This window comes from Ceratotherium simum, chromosome 6 (assembly GCF_057802395.1).
Source record: "Ceratotherium simum simum isolate JZ-2026a chromosome 6, ASM5780239v1, whole genome shotgun sequence".
Classification (NCBI taxonomy): Eukaryota; Metazoa; Chordata; class Mammalia; order Perissodactyla; family Rhinocerotidae; genus Ceratotherium; species Ceratotherium simum.
Genome location: NC_141905.1, coordinates 70167091 through 70186925, shown reverse-complemented (window position 1 = coordinate 70186925; position 19835 = coordinate 70167091). Strand labels below are relative to the sequence as shown.

Sequence of the window (19835 nt, the reverse complement as noted above, 5' to 3'; positions counted from 1 at the left end):
GACTCACCCAGCAGTTTTAGGCTAGTTAGAGAGAGAGGAAGGACTTACATAGACTGTCCCCCACGCACCCAAAAAAATCAAATAATATGGCAAGACAAAGATCTGGAATTCAATCCCCTATATGGTGAAATTAAGCAGCCCAGAAAGATCATATCGGGAATAAAACACAGAGGAATCTGGGGAGTTGGTGACACTCCAGCTTGTCTTGGAAAGACAAGAGAAAATGTTGTCCCCAGACATTCCTCTCTTTCTGGAATCACATAGCTTATAAGGAACACAGGTCTGTAGACCCTGGGTACACACTCTTGACCACAATGCGCCTTCATTTTTCACTGGACCCACATTCACACAGCTGATCATTGGCACTTACAGGATTCATGTCCAATCACTGTTGCACAGTTTTGAAGGCTGAACATCTACGGGAATGTGAAAAGTGGCAGAATGTAAGAACAGAAAACTGAAAGCCTAAATGGCCCATGCTCTCAGCTCATATGATTTCATTTTACCAACTAAATCAAAGAAGAATATCCCAAAAACTCAACACACAAAAATACACACAGTTCAACAACTTCTAAACCCATTTCCTGGAAGATTTAGCTGTGAAATAAATCACTGGGTGGCAACAGCTCCTGTTCAGGGACAGTCATGATTTGGGCCATGAATTTGGTTGCCTTCAGTGATGATGACTGTGTTGTACTCTTTGCTCAGCCAGGAAACTGTTGTGAGAACAACTGTTCTGTCCTCTTTAGAAACACATGGAGGATAAGGTGGATCCTGGGACTAGAAGCCCAGATGACTTCTAGGAGTCTTCCACCTCCTACACACAGCATAAAAGAATTCCAGGAATTGATAGATGACTGAAAGGTCCTCCCAACTCGTCCAAAGAGTTGTACCAACTAACCCTATATACTCGAGGTATTGGTTCCCATAGGACAGCAAGTGGGTTATGGGTTTCTGACTTTGGAGTGATGGCCTCCAGACAAGCTCAAACAACTGTTACAGCTGATGAAAACCAAGAGCAGTGTCAACATAGTTTGAATTAGAGAGTTGATAATAACACAAGGACCAAGTGGCACCCAACTAAAGAAGCAAAACAACTAAACTCACTTCAAAGTCATGCAACATTTGAGAATATTGATGTGGTGACTTTGACCCAAAGGTCACAGGGCTAGTCCCATTAGGATTTTCTTGGTTGCAAGTGACAGAAAACCCAACTGAGATTGGCTTAAATAAAAGGAAGGGAATTTATTAGTTCACAAAAAAAAGAAAAATTCTAGAGGTAGGCTTACTTCACACAGATCTGGCTAAATTGATGTCATCAAGACTCTATCTCTCTCAGAGCTCTGCCATCTACCACAGTGACCCCATGTGATAGATGAACTCAGCAGGTCCAGTGGGAAAGTACACCTGCCTCTCTCCCAACAATTCCAGCAAAAGTCTTCTGGCTTCTCATTGGTCTGACTGATTCAGGGATGGGACCATGACTGCTATGTTCTAAATGTTTATGCCCCCCAAAATTTGTATGTTGAAATCCTCACCCCCAATGTGATGGTATTAGGAGGTGGGGCCTTTGGGAGGTGCTTAGATCATGAGGGTAGAGTCCTCATGAATGGGATTAGTGTTCTTATAAAAGAGACCCCAGAGAGTTCCCTTGCCCTTTCTGCCATGTGAGGATACAACGAAAAATCTGCGACCCATAAGAGGGTCCTCAACCGCCATGCTGGCACACTGATCTTGGACTTTCCAGCCTCCAAAACTGTGAGAAATAAATTTTTGTTGTTTATAAGCCACCCAGTCTGTGGTATCATAGTCTGTGTCACAGTAGACCTAACAGACTAAGACAATGACCCAATCACTGCGGTCGGGGTGAGGAATATACTGGCAAGTTACAGGCCTGGGCTTACCTCGTATGGCCACCTTGAAGCCCACCCAACCACATGGACTGAGAGTGGTGAGAGGAAAGTGCCCAAACATAGATTGGGGAGGGGCTTGGTTATGGCCAGAAGAGGAAATGGGGGCTGGGGAGGCAAGCCACAAATGTCCACCACAGGACTTGTGACAAATGGATGGATTTTCACTCATGGACTCCATCATACACAGGACCTTGTTAAGCTACAGATAGAAACCATCACCTGTGTTCCCTCTGCCCCAGTGCAGAGAAGATTCGGGGAGTGCTGTGGGAAAGCTGGGGATATGCCAAAGGTCAAAGTGTCCAACCCCATGAAGAGCTGGGAGGTGGAACCTAGCAAAGTGCACCCTATATCTACTGCCTCCCTCCACTTTGCTCCCATCCTCCTCCCCCTCAGCCATGGGAACTGTGCAGGCCTCACCTGAAAAGCTGAGATCAGCAGAGTAGAAGTTATTCCTGTCACCCCATACTAGGGCCCCAGGGACTGGATCAGACAGGCATGCCCAAGACATTCTCCATGTGTTGCTGGGACAGAGAGCAGACATCACCATTACTGAGCAAGTACCATCCTCATCGGCATCATCAAGAGGAGCTAAGACCAAGAAGACAGCAGCATGTGCCAAATCCAAGACAAAACAAATTAAAAACTGAGAGAGCAAGTGACCACATTGCTCACCAGGACACCCAAGAGTAAGATATGACATGTGAGGCAAGTGAGCTGTTTGAGTGGTTCAGGACTAATGCTAGGAACAGTGAGGACACCCCAGAGCTGCTTGAAGATGAGCGAGAGTGATAAGGAGGCCCAGACCCTGCCAGGTCCAGGCCACATAACAGAGAACCCAGAAGAAGTCGCTGTTAATGTATGTCCAGAGTGACCCTGCCTTTGAGGCTCTCCTCTCGCAGTCTCCATGGAGAGTGGCATGGAGGAGTTGAGTCACTCAGAGAGCAAAATAAAGGCTGGTGTCTGTTGCCACACACACAAAGGATCACTAGGAATGTGATTGTGAAGCACTGCACCATATGAGCTGGTTAGTTCTGACCCCTTTCTGGTCCTTCCCTACCAAGTCAAGGCCAGTCTTAATGAGCTGAGACCACATTTATGTATGGGCTAAAAGCTGGAACGGGAACACCTGCCCCCCAACTCCACTGTCCTGAGTACAGACAAACCCCTAGCTCAGGATTCTGTTTTAAACCCATCTGTATGGTTAATTTTATATGTCGACTTGGCTAGACCACAGTACCCAATATTTGGCCAAACATTATTCAAGATTTTTCTGTGAAAGTATTTTTTAGATAAGTTTAACATTTTAGTCAGTAGACTTTGAGTAAAGCAGACTGCCCTCCATAATGTGAGTGGGCCTCATTCAGTCAGTTGAGAGGCTTAATAGAAAAAGACTGACCTCCCCCAAGCAAGAGGGAATTCTGCCGGCAGATCACCTTTGGACTCAAACTTGAGCTCTTTCTTGGGCCTCCAGCCTGCCAGCCAACCCTGCAGATTTTGGACTTACCAGCCTCCACAGTTGTGTGAGCCAGTTCTCTAAAATAAATCTACGTGGATGATAGACAGATACCTAGATACATAAATACATAGATAGAGAGAGAGAGACATAGGGGGAGAGAGAGAGAGAGAGCACACACTCACATCCTGTTGGTTCTGTTTCTCTGGAGAACCCTGACTAATACACCATCTCTCTGGGTTTAAAAGCTGAAACCCTTTCCCATATCCCCAAGCACTCATCACACTGCCATATGAGGTAGATAGATAGATAGACAGACAGATAGATAGATATCATGTACACACATATATATATATGTGTGTGTCTCTCTCTTTCTCACACACACACACACACACACACACACCCGCTCCTCTATGCCCTCAAGGCCCTGCACAAAGGCATTATCTCTGGGGATCCCTCCATGACCCTCCAGCCTATGCTCATCTCAGGCCCTTCAGGGCCTCTACAGCCTTTAGGTCCATCCACAAACCCTGGCACACCAGCCTTCACTCTCTACTCGTCTCAGGCACCGAAGCACAGCAGAACCACAGCTCCCGGAGGTCAGAAGACCTGCAGATCTTGGCTGATTCGACCTTAGCCCAGAGAAGAAGCCCTTTTACCAAATCAACCTCTGCTCAAATACCTTTAGGAGAGGAGACTTCATCAACCTGGAGACAGGCTCTTCCCCAACAGACAGCAGGCCCTTTCTTCTTCAAGAATGTAATCCCCTCTATCCTAGCCAGTGGGCATGCGCATATGAGGAGTGTGGCACAGTATGGGCCTGTTTTAGGCTTTCCTTTCCACACATGACACTATGTACGCACCTCTGCACTCACCATTCCATGTTTTAACATGGTTCTCAGTGGTCATGTCTACTGACTTGGCTGTATTCCATCATATTAAGCATGATTCGCTCATTCATCTAACAAATGTTTATTGGGTACCTACTATGGCTTGTAGGTGCCTGGGATTCAGCAGGAAACAAAGTCCCTCCCCTTGTGGAACTTACACTCTCATGGATAAAACATGACAAACGTGTGGCTATGACATGATAACCAGGCAGCCATGACACCATGGAAAAAGGTAATATTTTACCCATTATTCAGATATGGACACTGAGGCTCTGGAAAATGAAACAACTTGTCCAAGTTCACATAGACAGCCAGAGATGGAGCCACAGTGCAGACCCACGTCTGTCTAACACTAAAATCCAAGCTCCTCTTAGCCAGGTGCTAGAGAGCTTGGGAGAAAATGTGGGCTAAGGTGGCTGAAAGGGGAGAAATGTTTCCAAAAGCAAAATATCTGCATTTCTCATGATGTCATCTTGGTTTATGTCTGAAACTCTTCTGACCAAAAATTCCCCCATGAAGTGGGTGCAATAGAGTTGGTAAAGATGCCAGTCCCTGGCCCCAAAGCATTTAAGCAAGAAGAAAGAGTCGTGAAAAGACCCGCTCTCAGAGCCTCTGAGGATGGGATGAGCAGGGGACAGGCCCTCGAGCAGCCCTTCTCACAGCAGCCTGAGGCCCCTCACCATGCACCCCATTGGGCATTTGCCACCTTCAGGGACAGGGACGGAAGTTGACAGAGAGTCTGACCCAAGGTTTAAGCCCTGGAATAACTGATGCCAAACCCCAGGGTCTTTCTACTATTAAGATAAGAAAGTGTTGTGGTGTAGCTTGGCTTTCAAGTTTGGGTGTGATTTTGCTAGGCAGCTGGGGACAAGTAATTTGGCATTCCACATGTAGAGAACTGGTTGAGCAGAGTTATGGAGGCAGAAACAGAAGTGTTCTAATCAGGAGACAGTAAAACCAGCCTGCGGTACAACAAAGCAGCCGAGATCACTAACCTGGGCATCAGGAAACCTCAGTTCCAGGGCTTCACCAGCAACCGTCGTGGTCATCACGGGTCTTGTATGGATCTTGGGGTTCGTCTGGTCCCACTCGCTCCATTGAACACAAGGTCTTTCCTTCATCAGGCTGGAAAGAAAGAAAGCTAAGAGCCTAAGAGGCCAAACCCCCTGTCACAAATCACCCTAAGACACTGGTTCTAGGGACAAGACGCTGGCCCCGCCCAAACTGGCCAGCCCAGCCCAGCTCAGCCCAGAGAAGCTTCAGGAGCAAAAACAAGCCTCCAGCTCCCAAACCAGAGCAGAAAAAGCTAGCATGACTGGGACTCTGCCTATGCCAAGCACTGGCCTGCACAACTCACCAAAACAAGAGGAACTATAATCTCCAAGTTACAGGTGGGGAAACTGAGGCCTGGTCATATGTTCAAGGTTAAAATCAAAGCTTTGTGATGGAACCAGGATTGTAATCAGGTCTTCTGACTCCCAAGTCTTAGCTTTACAGTGCCCTTCTCAGGAACACCAGCCATTCCCTCCAAGAACTGGACCTCTCTGGGAACTCCTGGGAGAGAGCGCTGCCTCGCAAACAAGCAAGTGTTGAAAGTGTAAGGATCAGGTTTCCAGCAAAGAAGCAAGTATGGAGAGTCACAGGAAAAGGCCCCGAGAGGAGTGAGGAGTTTGCTATGGAGAGCTCCTCAGGGCGGGCAGAGCCAACAGGTGTGTCAAGTTGCAGGCTTCCCGAACTCCTTGCAGACAGAGGGCTTTTCTCCTTGAGGGGACTGGACAATCCTGGTATGGGAGCAAGGAGGGCACGTCCCACGCTTGAGCCTTCTCAGATCTTCTGATCCCAAGCAGAACCCATGGAGTGTGGAGTACCTGCAACCTCTCTCATTCACCCTTGCATTGTCAACTAGCCTTCGGGAGGCTCAGTAGAAAACACAGCCTCCTTGTTCTCCGGGGTCTCCTCTAACCCTCCCTGACCTGTTGTGTAGATAAGACAGCTGAGGTTTGCAAATAGGAAGCAAGTCAGACCAGGTCCCATGGCCAGTTAGGGCGGTTAGGTCTAACTATCATTTAGGCCAACAGAGTTAACTCTCCAAGGAGATGTTTGCATATTACCATGAACAGGAAGCTCTGAGCCCAGGAACCACTCTCTAAAGATGGGAATTCACAGAGGGTGGGGGTGATGGTGTACAGTATTTTGCAAGCAAGAGCATCTCTGAAATCCCAATATCTGGGTCTGCACAGAGACTGGCACTGCCTTTTGGTGACTCCAGGGGAGGCAAGGGCCCTGAGCTTCCCTGAGTGTCATGTCAGCACCCTAGACAGGCCACTATTGTATCTGGGTTACTGCTCCCAATACACCCCACCCCATCAGTCTCCACCCAGCAGCCAGAATGATTGTTCCAAACAAAAAGAAATCTGATCATGTTCATCCTTTGCCTAAAAACCCTCCAGTGGCTCCCTGTTGCCCTCCAGATAAGTCTTTCTGGTGGCCGCATGTCTGGCCCCACCCCTCTCCAGCCTCTCCACTCTTTCGGCCTCTCACACTACACAGTCTGACCAAAGTGGACTTAAACATATGATGCGCCCCTCTCACCCCCAGTCTCTTTGCCAGACCTATTCCTGCCCATCCTCAGCTCCCATTGAGCTGTCATTTCTCCAGTAACCCTCCTCGGATGCCTTAGCCCAGGCTAGGTTCCCCCACAGTGAGTCCCTGTCACCCACTATGCCACCCTTAGCAACCTGCTTACCGCTCCCTGGTGTCCACGTAATATGTCTCCCTCACAAAAGAAGATGCTCTGCGTGGTAAAGATCCTGATTATCTTGTTCACCACTCTACCCCCAACACCGAGCACAAATAGAGCAATATCAGTGACATTAGTTTGGGGACAGCTCCAAAAAACAGTGGTTGAATGAATGAATGAGTGAATGAGGCAAGGAATCTATCAGTCATTAAAACTCTCAGTGCCTCCTCCGGGGCCAGGGCACGAAAAAGACTCCTTAAGGTGGGTATCTGCTGAGAAGGAAGGCTAAGGCATGCCCTTAGGTGCTGAGTAAGGAGCAGCAGAATCCCTAGTGTACCCAGGGGACAGGTGGGGTCATTGACCTGGGCTGGTCGCCCCCACTCTTCACCCAGGCCCCTGTCTCACTGGTCATCACTGTAGGGCAGCTCAGTGTCTGCTTCTTGGCCTCCTAAGCTGGGCCTGAGAACTACAACGTAGAGAACTTTGGCCAAGAGTCAGCCCCGTGGTTCCCTGGGGCTCTCTCTCACCTGAGTCGCCAGCTGGCAGGGAGGATGGTGTGTGCATGTCTGTGTGTGTGTGTGTGCACAGTCTGTCCGTACTCACAACAACCCCAACACATGCCCTCACATCCACAAAATCCGAGAGGAAGGAGGGCCTGTGTGTTTCTTGTACAGCTGCCCAGTGGCCCAAGCAGCTGGCCTGTGGACAAACTGAAGGAACTGGGTGGCTGGCCTCCCTCCAGCCCATCCCCCAAGAGGACATCACACCTTTCTCAGGTGTTAGGTCCTACGCTGTAAATTCTCCATTTGCCTCTCTGGCTACAGGCTCTGCCCTTGTCCACCCTGCTCCGAGGCTGGAAGGCTGCCCCGGGAGCTGCTCCCTACTCTTACTCTCTTTGGCGCCCTCTGAGTTCCGGCTAGACATCCGGGTGCAGGGGTGAGAGCAGTGGAGGTATTGATTCTTTGGGCTCTCTCCCTGCCCAGATGCGGTTTGGCAATGGCTGCAGAGGCTCTCTACATACAAGCCTGCCAGGCGTCCTTCCCCACAGCTGCACCTCTAATGGTTTGGGTGACTGCCCTCACCTCTTCCTGCCAAGGGTGCTGACAGCTCCCATTGTGCATGTCCCAGGGTGCTTCACTGCCCCTTGTGGGTTTCCCTTAACCCTGCCTGCACCTCGTAAATTGTCCCTTCTCTCTTCACTCACCCCTATGCGGTGCGCCATCTTGTTTTTCTCATATACAGATCCCAAAGAGGCCTCAAGTTCCTGCCCTTGAACAGAATGGAAAGAGCCTTTAAAGGCCACTTCCACCTGCCCTCTTGAAATACCTGCGGTCAGATAAACTCTACCTTCCACCAAGAACAGGACGGCCTGGCTATTAAAGAAAATGCCTGCTAGAGAACTAGTGTTGGCCTCTCCCTAATGCCTCCATCCCATCATCCCATTCTCTTCCTTCAGCTCAGCTCCATTCCCCTGGTAGGGGAGCAGTACTCCAGCATGGTGGTGGGGAGGGGGAGCCAAGTGGGAAGTTGGAGAGGGGCTACTTGTAATTAGAGTCAATGACACAACACTACCCTCCTCTTCAATTCCCTTTGTGATCCCTTCTTCCAGTACATACACGTCTACCCTCAACTCCCCCCATGCTTCCACCCCAGGTCCTGGTGGGCAAAATACCCCTTTGAAACAGGTTGTACCTGTTCACACACACATAGACACATACGCACACATACACGCTCACACAAGCACACATACCCATTCACACGTGTGTACACACACACACTTATTCACATGGACACACACCTACACAAAGCCATAGCCCACATTTGAAAAACACACCAAACTGTCACTTCTACCTCAGGCCTCAATGAGGCCAATAACTCTTAGAGCTAGCTGTCCCCAAGGAGAACATATGGCTTGGCCCCTGCCCAGTGTGCCTCACCTCAGGCAGGAACAGAGGGAGAGAGCAGAGCCGGCATTTCATAGAATCTTAAAACAGATCAACAGAAAAGCCCAGTGAGATTCCTCAGCCCAGTATTACCCAACAAGTGTTCCAGCGAACATGATTCACACAGATGCTCTACAAAGAATGAAATTCTGCAGTCCAGGGAGCTTGGGACACACAGCATCCCATATCACCTCCTCTCGGAGAATTCTAAACCACGCGGGCATATTCCAGAATCTATGAAGTCCTGAAGAAAAGCTACGTGTTAAAGGTCGCTTAGCCCAGCGTTTCAACAGATAGATGATAGATAGACAGATAGACAGATAAGTAGGTGAGAGCGAGAGAGATTGAGGTTGATTTTGTAGACAAACTCCAGGGAACACACTTTTAAATAACACTGTTGTAGACGAACCGTTTTCATTTTATAAATGAAGAAGCAGGGGCTCAGAAAGGGCTTTGCCCAAGGTCACACTGCTAGCAAAAGGCAAAGCTGGAACCAGCACCCAGGCCTCCTACTGCCCAGGCCCAGGCTCCTTCCAACAGGCCCTATTCTCTTTCTGTATTTAACTCTAAACCCCAGGATGTCTGGTAATCAAAGATATCAATGCTACTTTCAAAACAAACCCTGGGGTTTGCGATTGTGCTCAGTGACATCACAGGGCTGCCCTCCCAGGCACACCCTCTGCTGAGCAAGGCGCCCTTTCCCGCATCGCAGACTCTGGGGCCCACTGAGGGGGACGGCAGGGCTGAGGGCAGAGGCCTGATGTTGGGACCTGGCTCTGGCAAGGGCAGGGGACTGGGTACCTGGATCCTGCTTCTCTACTTGAGTCGGGGAGGTAGGCTTCCTGATAGGTGTCTCCAAATGGGGACAGGAGCTCACCATGCCATCCCCGGGGTCGGGTTGGAGAAATGAAAGCTGGGGTCTGACCTATGCCTGGGTGCACCCCCCCAGACTTGCTTCCACAGGGCTCAGCTGCTAGAACTACCGCTGCCTTCCCCACCCCCCCTCCCTCAGCCAAAGTCCTGGCACCCTGGCTTCCACATCCTACTCCCTGAGCTCACAGCCACAGCGACCTCCTCCCACTGCACACTTGCGGTGTAGACAGATGCCCACTACTCTCAGTGGGCCTGCAGCATCCACCGCCCCCCACCATACTGTCATTGATGTATGGCTACTTAATGCTTCACGCAGGCACATCCCGTCTCCCCATGCAGCCTTAATGCTTCCAGAGCGCAGGACAGGCCCTTATCTCTGCCAGCTCCCACAGGGACAAGTGTAGGCTCTGCAGGGCACATGCATGGCAGGAGGAAAGCTGGCATGGTGATGGGCACAGAGCAGGCATAGAAGGGTTCTTGGGGTTTATCAGCAACTCCCCATGTCCAACAGCAAAACAGAACTCACATTGGGTATCTATGTCATCGGACAGAGAGTCAGGGGGAGGGGTGGGCTCGAGGGACCCTGGGATGCCACATAACAAGTCGGTTTTTCAGGGTCTGAGGTCCTTCAACAGCACAATGGGAGTGGAGGATGTGTGAGGACACTTCTGGCTCTAAAACTCTAGTTGGATTATAAACTCAGAGAGGGAAAGCCTGTGCCACTTTTGCATCATTCTCTCCTCCAGCCCTTTAGCCCAGATGAAATTGAACAAAGCCTGTGGGGAGGAGGTTGTGTTTAGGCTCAAATGGGGCACTACCCCTCCGCCAACTCAAGGCACCTTGCGGGAGTGAAACTGTCAAGACACACTTCGGACCCCAAAGCCAGTGGCTTTTGATACCCCAACCAAAGTTACATAAAATAGGTGATTCAGCCACAAAGACAGATTCTCTGGCCCAGATAATCAGGATCAGATGTAGACAGGAAGCTGTTGAGTGACAGTCTCATCTCCTGACCTTTAGACTAAGACCCTGTGTAGGCCATTTCTCCTCCTCAAGTCTCCTCCCACACCAGACCTTTGCAGACTGTTGCTTGAGCCCCCCACAGTGAGCAAACAGGGATGCCCCCCATGAATTCAGAAACGCAGCATCTGCGCCTGGCTTCCAGCCCTCTATCCTCCACTTTCCCGAGGCCCCATCCATCTCTGAGGCTTCTCTGCTGCTGGAATGGGGGGGTGGGGAGTGATACCGGAGTCCTGCCCTATGTGGCACCATTGCCCACACTTCCCCCTTTCCCAGGGAGTAGGGCCCCTGGGGGTGAGGGTAAGGCAAACACTCTCCGGGCAGACAGAACAGAACAGACAGTCAACAGCGAGCAGTGTTTGTTTCTGCCCCTGCCTCTGCGTCTGGGACACACAGCCCGGTTCCTGGGGGCCTGCCAGGCTGGCCTATTGTCTAGCACTGTTTGCCTTTGGGGCAATGGGTGCCCAGGAGTGGGGAGGGAGAGAAAGACTGGGGTGGGGAGCAGGGCACAGCATCAGAGCAGGCAGCCAGCCTTGCTGCCAAAGGCCATGCCTATAAAGACCCCAGGCAAGAGTATCTGGAGCCTAGTGCCCGCCCACCCTCCCATCTGCAGGCTCAGGTGACCCTGGGGATGGTGAGAACTCCTTCCCCTCTTGAGCAAAAACCCCTCAGAACCATTGTCTTCACTCCCCCAGATGCCTCTGAGCCAAATCACCTCTCAGGGCTCTCCACCCTCTCACCCCCACCAAAGAAGTTAAGGAAGATAAGGAGACGCTGCAGGTACTGCCCAGAGGTGCAGGATTGCCTCCAGGAGAGCTGTGGACCTGCTTCTGGGGGGCGTCCAGAGCTGGTCTGCACGTGTGGTGTAGGTGGCTGGCCCTACAAAGTCAAGCCTTCCCCAAACCACGACCTGTCGCTTGTGATTGCCCCTCAGACCCAGCCCCTCAATGAGTGGTTCCCTTCATCAGCGCTGCATCTGATTATACATACGCACAGCACTACTCCACATCCAGTCCGCTGCTTCCCAACTGAATGAGGCAGTGTGGCTCCAGAGCCCTGTCACCCAGAGCTGTGGGACCCTGAGCAAGTCACTTCCTCTTGGAAGACGAGGAGCTGGATGCCTGGATCTCTAAGGGCCCGCCCTTCAAAGTGCCATAACCATAACCATAGAGGGAGGAACTTAAGCCCTCCTAGACAGCAGGGTGGAACTGGATGTTGCAGAAATGCAACAGGAGGGACCCGTGCCTTTGGCCAGAGACAATTCAAACCACCTACTAATATACAGTTCTACTTAGGTGTTTATACCGCGCCCTGTGCATATACCACACTATGTGCTATATATCACATGTTGTATGTTATCACGGTGTAAGGCGTGATATATATTTTGTAGCATCTTCCACACTTTGTGCATATACCACCCTTGGGGTATATCTTCACACTTGGGCTATATTGCATACTTTGTGTATATAGCACACTTTGCATAGAGACCTTACTGCTGGCAGCATTTCGCAAAGTACTAATGATGTAACTCCGGCAAGAGGTTAAGAGCACAGACCCTGGAATCAGAAAAAGCTAGATACAATGCATTGCCACCACTCGTTAACCTTGAGTAAATCACTTGCCCTCTGGGACTCAGTTTCTTCACCAGTAAAATGGGAATAATAGTACCGACCTCACAGGGTTTGGGGGAAGATTAAATGTAGCAGAGCCTATCGTGGGCTCACCACAGTGTCCAGCACGTAAGAAACGGTAAACGGTAACTCTGTTATTGCTCGCACTTTTAAAAGTGAGTGTTTTATAATGTACACACATTTTTTAATTTAAAAATATATATATATAACCCGATGTTCCCAGACTCTCAAAGCTTTTGGAAACTCAGATAACAGGCAGGACCATTTAATTCATATTTATTTCACAGTTGATCTGTAAACTTTTTATTTAAAAAAAATCCACTGCCATTAGCAACATGTGCTGACATTAGTTTTTCTTTAGTGACAGGAGAGTGTGGGCCTTAAAGAATCTGTCTCAAACACGTAGAAACTCGGATGTAAACAGGAGGTCTCCGCTCCTCCCCTGACTATACGAGCTCATCAGTGACATGCTCTCAACCAGAAAAGCGGGTAGAGGACACCTCTCTGAGACTTAGGAGCTCCTGGGGCAGGAACTGTACAGTCTGGCAGGCCCATTTGTCTTTCCAAACTGTTTACCTTGGGCAAATTGTATCAGGTTTGCTTCTTCCACACAATTTCCACTCCCCTGTGTCTAAAAACAGCAGCTTAAAGATTTCCCGCAGTCAGCACTTTTGGGGAGGGAAGGGCGCACAGAGATACAAGATAGAAACATACATATTCTTCAAGCGGTGGGCCCAGGAGGGTAGGAGGGAGGGGGCATCGGAAAGAGACGGTTTTAAAGTGAGTTACTGGGGCAAAGGGTGCATCAGAGGATAATGGCTTTATACACAGGGCTGATGCAAGGCGGAAAGGTTCATTTACTTCTGTCTGGTCCAACACTGTAATATTTACATAGGAAAAGACAATTATGCTGTTATGCACAGGAAAAAAAAATAGACAAACCTTTTCCCTCAGGAAATCTCAAAGCAAATCCAGGCCCCGGGGACAGTCACCAGTTGCTGGTGACAAGGACACAGAGGGAGGTAATGACGCTAGAAAAGGGCTTGCATTGCAAAGGGACTTAGCCTGAACCAGACACAACGTGTCTGCCTCCAGGGCATCTCCAACAGCCAGGATTCTGACATCAAAAGCAAAGCGACACTGGGGACCCTCCTGTGTGCACTATCAAAAATAGTGTATATTTACAGTGGGGGATGGGAGGGCGGGCAGGACGGCCCTGAGCGTTTGTTTAAAAATAGAGTTGGTGGGAGGGAGACAGCAATCAGCGGGGCCTGGGTAACCCCCGTCCATTAACCCTTTGTGAGCCGTACGCTCTGGGGTCCAGCGCTTGCTCTGAACTGCTGTCAGAGTTGGACTTGGACGTGAAAATATCTTTAGGAAACAACACTGATTAGGGGCGGCCCAAGAACCTAGAGAGATGGCTCCCAGTCAGAAGCAGCCCTAACAACAGTTGGGGGGCGTGTGGCCCTCCCAGTCAGTACTTTTCCCTGGTAGGGAAGAGCAGATGCCCGGAAGCCGCAGAGCAACCTCCCGGGCCAGGAAACGCAGAGTAGGCAGGACCCTGGTTTCAGAGTACTAGGCCTGCGTAGACGCGCCCCTGGATCCCAGCTGCCTGCGATCTGCACGAGTCTGTTCGCGCGGCGCGGGCTCTGCGCTCACACGATCCGCTTCCTGTCCCCGCGGCAGAGGATCTTCTTGAAGGCGCGGCGGAAGTCGTGGTTGAAGATGGTGTAGATGACCGGGTTCAGCGAGCTGTTGCAGTAGCCGAACCAGAAGAAGAACTTGAAGAGCGTGCGCGGCACGGAGCAGCCGACGGCCGTGAGCGTGTAGGTGAAGAAGAAGGGGAACCAGCACACCACGAACACGCCGATGACCACGGCCAGCACGAACGTGAAGCGCTTCTCGCGGTTCTGCCGCCCGCGCCAGCGCGACGCCTTGGCGCCCCCGCCGCGCTCCTCCCCGGGACCGGCCGCCGGCGCCCCCGGCCCGCGCCGCGGCAGGCTGTCCCCGGGCTTCACCTGGGTCACCCGGGCTTTGCCCTTGGCCCGGGGGCCGCGCTCGGACCTGCGAGGCCCGGGGGGCCGCTCGGCGTGCTCGGACGACGAGCTCTCCTCCAGGTCCAGCGCGTCGGTGTCGCGCGGCCCTGCCGGCGCGGGCTCCCCGGGGGCACCGTTAAGCTGGGCGGGCAGCGGCTCGACCTCGGCGCCCACGGGGCCCATGCCGCGCTCCGGACCCAGGCCGTTGGGCCTGCGCTCGGCGCCCCCCGGCGGCGGGGCGCCCGCATCCGGGCCCCGCCGGCTGGGCGGCACGCGGGTGCGGCGCTTGGCGATCTGGTAGATGCGCACGTAGACCAGGATCATGATGAGGCAGGGCGCGAAGAAGGAGCCGATGCACGACGAGATGACATACCACTTCTGGTCGTTGATCTTGCAGTGCGGCTCGGCCGGCTGCTGGCCGCTGCCGCCGCCCTTCTTCTCGATGGAGATGAGCGGCGGGAAGGAGATGACGGCCGAGATGACCCACACGGTGATGATGATGGCCTTGATGCGGCGTGGCGTGCGCTTCAGGTTGTACTCGATGGCCTGCGTGATGGACCAGTAGCGATCCAGGCTGATGGCGCACAGGTGCACGATGGACGATGTGCAGAAGAGCACATCGAGGGCCAGGTAGATCTCACACCACACCTTGCCAAAGTACCAGTAGCCCATGACCTCGTTGGCCAACGAGAAAGGGATGACGAGCGTGGCCACCAGGATGTCGGCCGAGGCCAGAGACACGAGGAAGAGGTTCTGGGGCGCCTTGAGCGCGCGGCTTGTGAACACGGCGATGATGACGAGCACGTTGCCGAACACGGTGAGCAGCATGAGCAGGCCGGCCAGGCATACCAGCGTCAGCGTCACCTGCAAGGAGTAGGGGGTGGCCCGGGCGCCGCCCCCCGGCGCCTCGGTCCCGTTCCAGCTCGCGTTGCCCGCGTCCGGCTGCAGGGAGCCCATGGGCGCGAAGCTGCCCTCGGCCAGCGGCTGCTCCTGGCGGAACATGAACGCGGGTGCCCGCTGGCCTGGGCCTGCTGCCAGCTGCCTTCCGGCCCAGCGCCGTGGGTCTTCCTCTTCCTTCCGCGCCCCGCTCGCCCCGCCGAGGCTCACATGGGGAGGGGGCCGCAGGAAGGTCGGGCCCGAGCTGGGGGACCGCTAGCGGCCCATGGGCCCGGCTCCAGCGAACCGCGCCCGACCCACGCTTCGGGCGCTCGGGGTGGGCGCCTTCTCGCTCCCAGCTCCTAAATACAGCCAAGTTTTATTTCTGAGCGACGGGAGAGAGTAGATCGAGCCGATGGGGAAAGAGATTTATTCTTCAAGAAGGGAGAACAAAAGTCATCGGTGGCCTGATGACTTGAAAGGATGACAGGATATTAAATATATATCTCTCTCTCGACTCTCGAGCCTGAGCGAAAGCAAGAGGTCTTACCGTGTGCGGGGCCCGCCCCCACCCCGGGAGGCAGCCGAGGGGTGCTGATGCGGGCTTGGGGTCCTATGTCTGTCTCCTTACATCCCCGAAGCGATTACCGACTCTCTCGCTTCCCCCAGACGCGGCGGGGCCGGCGGAGCCCGGGCTGGGGCCGGGGTGCGGACTCTGCCACCTCTCAGAGCGCCGCGGGACTTCCAAAGTTGCGTGCCCTGCTGGGGCTGGGGCGCAGCGCGCGGAGCTCGGGGGCGGCGGCGGCGGCGGCGGGGCGAGGGGGGTGGGGGCCGCATGAAGGCGCCCCCGTCCTCAGGAGGGCCGGGCCGGGTGGGCGATCGGCCCTCCAGGAGCCGCGGCCAAAGCAGGGAGTCTCCTGGGCGTCGGCCCGGCGAGCTGCGGGCACTGCGCGCGACCGGACAGCCGGGGTCCGAGGGCAGCGTGAGTTGGGGCAGGTGCGCAGGGCTGGGGGGAGAAGGTGCTGGGGGTGGCCGGGCGGCAGCGCGCCGGCTGCTGGGTGTCTGCACCGAAGCCAGAGCCGCTGCTGCTCCGCCGTGCTCACCGTGAACTGGTTTTATAGCCCCAGGATCAAGCCGGCGTTGCCGAGCAGCCGGCGTCAGCCCCCACGTGGGAAACAGACCCTCCCCCGCCCCTTGCGCCTCCCCTCCACCGGTCTAGCGCCCGCGCCCCGCGCCAGACCCAGGGGAGCGCTGCCCCCTTGGCGCGACGAGCCCTTTGGAGAGGCGGGTACCTTGAGCGAGAGGTTTAAAGAGCGTGCCCGGGGAATGGGGAGCGGTCCCTGCTGGGAATTGGCCGAGCAGCTCCGGGACGGGCCAGCAGAAAGCAGTGGGCACCCGAGAGTGCCCCCATCGAGCTGAGTCCTGGGAGGAAAGGGTGTCGGAAAGCCCTGGCCCGAATCAGGAGAAGCAGCCACCGGTACGGGTCGTATCCGGAACAGCCCCGCCCTGGGCCGGCCCGCCCTCGTCCGCAAGTGCTCCTCGCGGCCGGGGTGAAGTGGGTCGTGGTGAGAGAGGAAGGCGCAGGTTTGGATGGAACCCCCTAGGGCGGAATGGGAACCGCCCCCGGGGGAGCGGGCCCGGCCAGATTTCAGAGACCCGCTTAGGGGAGAGGTGGCCTACGTATCGTCCCAGCCACAGAGCTGTCTGCGAGACGCGAGCGGCCTGGGGTCTGGACCGCGCCCCCTTAGACCGCGGTGGGGAGGGGTCCTGGAGGCGGAGGCCGCGCGCAGTGACAGAGCGAGGGCGCACTGACACCTGCTGGCCGCTCCTCGTCACGGCTGGGAAGCCCCGCCGGCGCCGGGTGCCTTCTCCCTCCCCTGTAGTCCTTTGCCTACAGCGCCTTCTCCTATCTCAGGACAAGTTTGGATCCAAGCTCAAGAAAAGAAAATCTAGATTTTTAAATTGCACTTTGTCGTGTCGCAGAAATCCTCCTAAAGCATACACTCTTGTGTGTCTATCTCCGGCGGGAGTGGGGAACCGTCTGATCAAGTCACATTAAGGAAGGGCGCCATAGGCATCAGAGTGCAGGACTGGCATCCCACCCTGAACCGGCTCAGGGCAGCCCACCGTGCCCGCAGATCCGACAGGCCTGGACCGTGCCTCGGTGGCGCCCGGTTCTGGCCTGCTCTGAACCATTGTGTCTTTGTAGCGGAGGAAAGCTGGGCTCCACCCTCACCCACCCCCATTTCAGATGCACACACCATCTTTCAGTAGAGGGAGGGTGCTGGCCAAGAGAAGAGAGAATATATTCCGTGTTCTCTCTGGTAGGAATAGCATGGAGTGGGGTGAACGGCAAGTTTTTGTCTGTGTGCTAGATGTCCTACAATAGATTTTAACAGTTGCTAGAGTACCAGCTTGTATTGTACTATCTGTACTTCTCAGATAAGCAGCAGGCAGTTTAAGGGTAAGGCCCAGGAGGATAGAAACTGTCAGCAGGGGAGAGATTAGACCTGAAGAAAAATTGTCTTATTTAAGGACCCACTAAACCAAAATAGCTTATGTAGTCACCTACGCTGGAAGATCGGAGTACTGAACAGATCGCCTCTCTGCCCAGCAGGGTTCAGGCTCAGGTCTGGCTGGGGGCTAAGGACTAAATTTAGAACCTTGAGCATCATCTTCCACCCTGGCTGATGTCTACAGACCCCATCAGTGATACAGTTATTGATGCTACTGTTCTTGATGTACGTGGACACAAAGTCTATACTTTTCAAAGTACTTCACAGACCTCTCATTTGATTCAGTACCTTTATCTTCTAATCTTTGCTCCACTGGGGTGACCTCCTCTTCCAGTCTAAATTCTGAGGAGCCTCTCTAACCCCCTTTTCTGGAGAATCTAAAGAAAGCTGGGAAGGCAGAATTTCCTCTCTCCATTGAGTCCATGATTTTCCATCTTCTACTCAAACCTCAGCTTTGAGTCTCCTGGCAGGTGGCAGAGACATCGCACTACACTCAGTTGGAAATGTGGTTACATTCATTTTTGCACAGCAACCAGGAGCCCCAAACCTTGAGTGTGAATGCTAAGAGAGCCAAAAATCGAAGGCCATGGCAATCTGGGTTCACGGTGTTGTTCACAGAACTTAGGGACTGAGTACTGGGAGACCATCGCTGCCCATCTCCACACCAGCTGGTAACACACTGCTCTCCTTCCTGTCTCATTTCAGAAACAAAAAGGAAAATGAAAACAGAGGCCACACGGCTTTCCTTTCTTGGAACCTCTGCTGCTAGCCTGTGTATGATGCCTCTTGTCACATTTTCTAAATGCTTTCCAAACAGCCAGTTGGTTTCTTAATTCCCGGGTTTGGAGTCTTTTCCCCTAAAATGAAAACAGGCCTTTCAAGGAGCTAGGATCTCCAAGGTCAACACACAACAATTATTGATAACAATAGCTGGCTTTTGTGAAGGACCTAGTGTGCATCGTGTCCAGGACTATATACAGAACCCCTTTATATGCTGAGCTCTTCATCTCGTCACAAGTACCTTATCACCAAAGGCTCTGCCTCCTTCGTTTGATACACAGGGTCAGTATCTCCGAGCTTCGAAAAGCTACGTGGACACCGTTATTTTTTGCTGGAAGATTTAGTGCTGTGCTAGCTGAGTGAGACACGTTGAGCAGAGAGGCATCCCTGAGGACAATAGTTTTTAACCGGGCCTGTATATCAGCACTGCCTGGGGAGGTAAAATATGCTCACCACTGCTCCACCAGGGCAATTAGGATTCATCAAGTTCACGGTGGGATGCCGCATGTGTATTTTAACAAAGCTCCTTGTGAGATTCTAACATGCACACTCTGCTCAAGACTCACTGCCTTAAGCAATAAATCTCAGTGGTGGGCAGGAGTGATGAGCAAGTGCCCTGTTAGGGGCAGGGAGGGGGTGTCCACGTGACCTGGGAACTTTTATCAAACCAACCTGAGCTACCAAGAATGGGCACCAGATTGAAAATCACTGCCCTGGTGGGCCAGCAGGACACCAGGAGGGTGTCACAGCCCTCCAGGGATCTGGGGCAGAACAAACGGTTGAGAGCCACCGTAAATATGGAGGTTGGCTTTCATGGCCTGAGGAGGAATCACTCTGAGCACACAAATGGGGGTCCATTATTATTTCTACTATTAATAAAAATAAATACTATTTATTAGCACTGACTCCATGCCAGGCACAATGCTGAGCAGTTTATGTACTATATAGTATTTTATATAATTCTCCAAAAAACCTTCCTTTACAGATGGGGGAAACAAGGCTCAGAGAGGCTAAGCAGATTACCCAGCTAATAGGTTAGCAGGGTCAGATCTGGACACCATGTTTCCTGATGATAAGCCCGACGAGCTTCCTAACTCCCTTTCTGTGGATATCTGTGCTCCACCGCACTGACCAAGGGGAACCTGCGAGAGGTTCATCAGAAAT

General features: G+C 52.9%; 1 protein-coding gene across 1 annotated transcript; it reads right to left on the bottom strand.

The window, feature by feature from the left end:
- Positions 1 to 12723: 12723 nt before the first annotated feature.
- ADRA2A (adrenoceptor alpha 2A) lies at positions 12724 to 16462 on the bottom strand. The gene has a single exon (XM_004428080.3). The coding sequence runs from the start codon at positions 15499 to 15501 to the stop codon at positions 14119 to 14121; it is 1383 nt and encodes a 460-aa protein (XP_004428137.1). The 5' UTR covers positions 15502 to 16462; the 3' UTR covers positions 12724 to 14118.
- Positions 16463 to 19835: the final 3373 nt, after the last annotated feature.

What these genes read in the sequence shown, in the direction of transcription:
- ADRA2A (XM_004428080.3), bottom strand. Translation starts at nt 15,501, where the DNA reads ATGTTCCGCCAGGAGCAGCCGCTGGCCGAGGGCAGCTTCGCGCCCATG.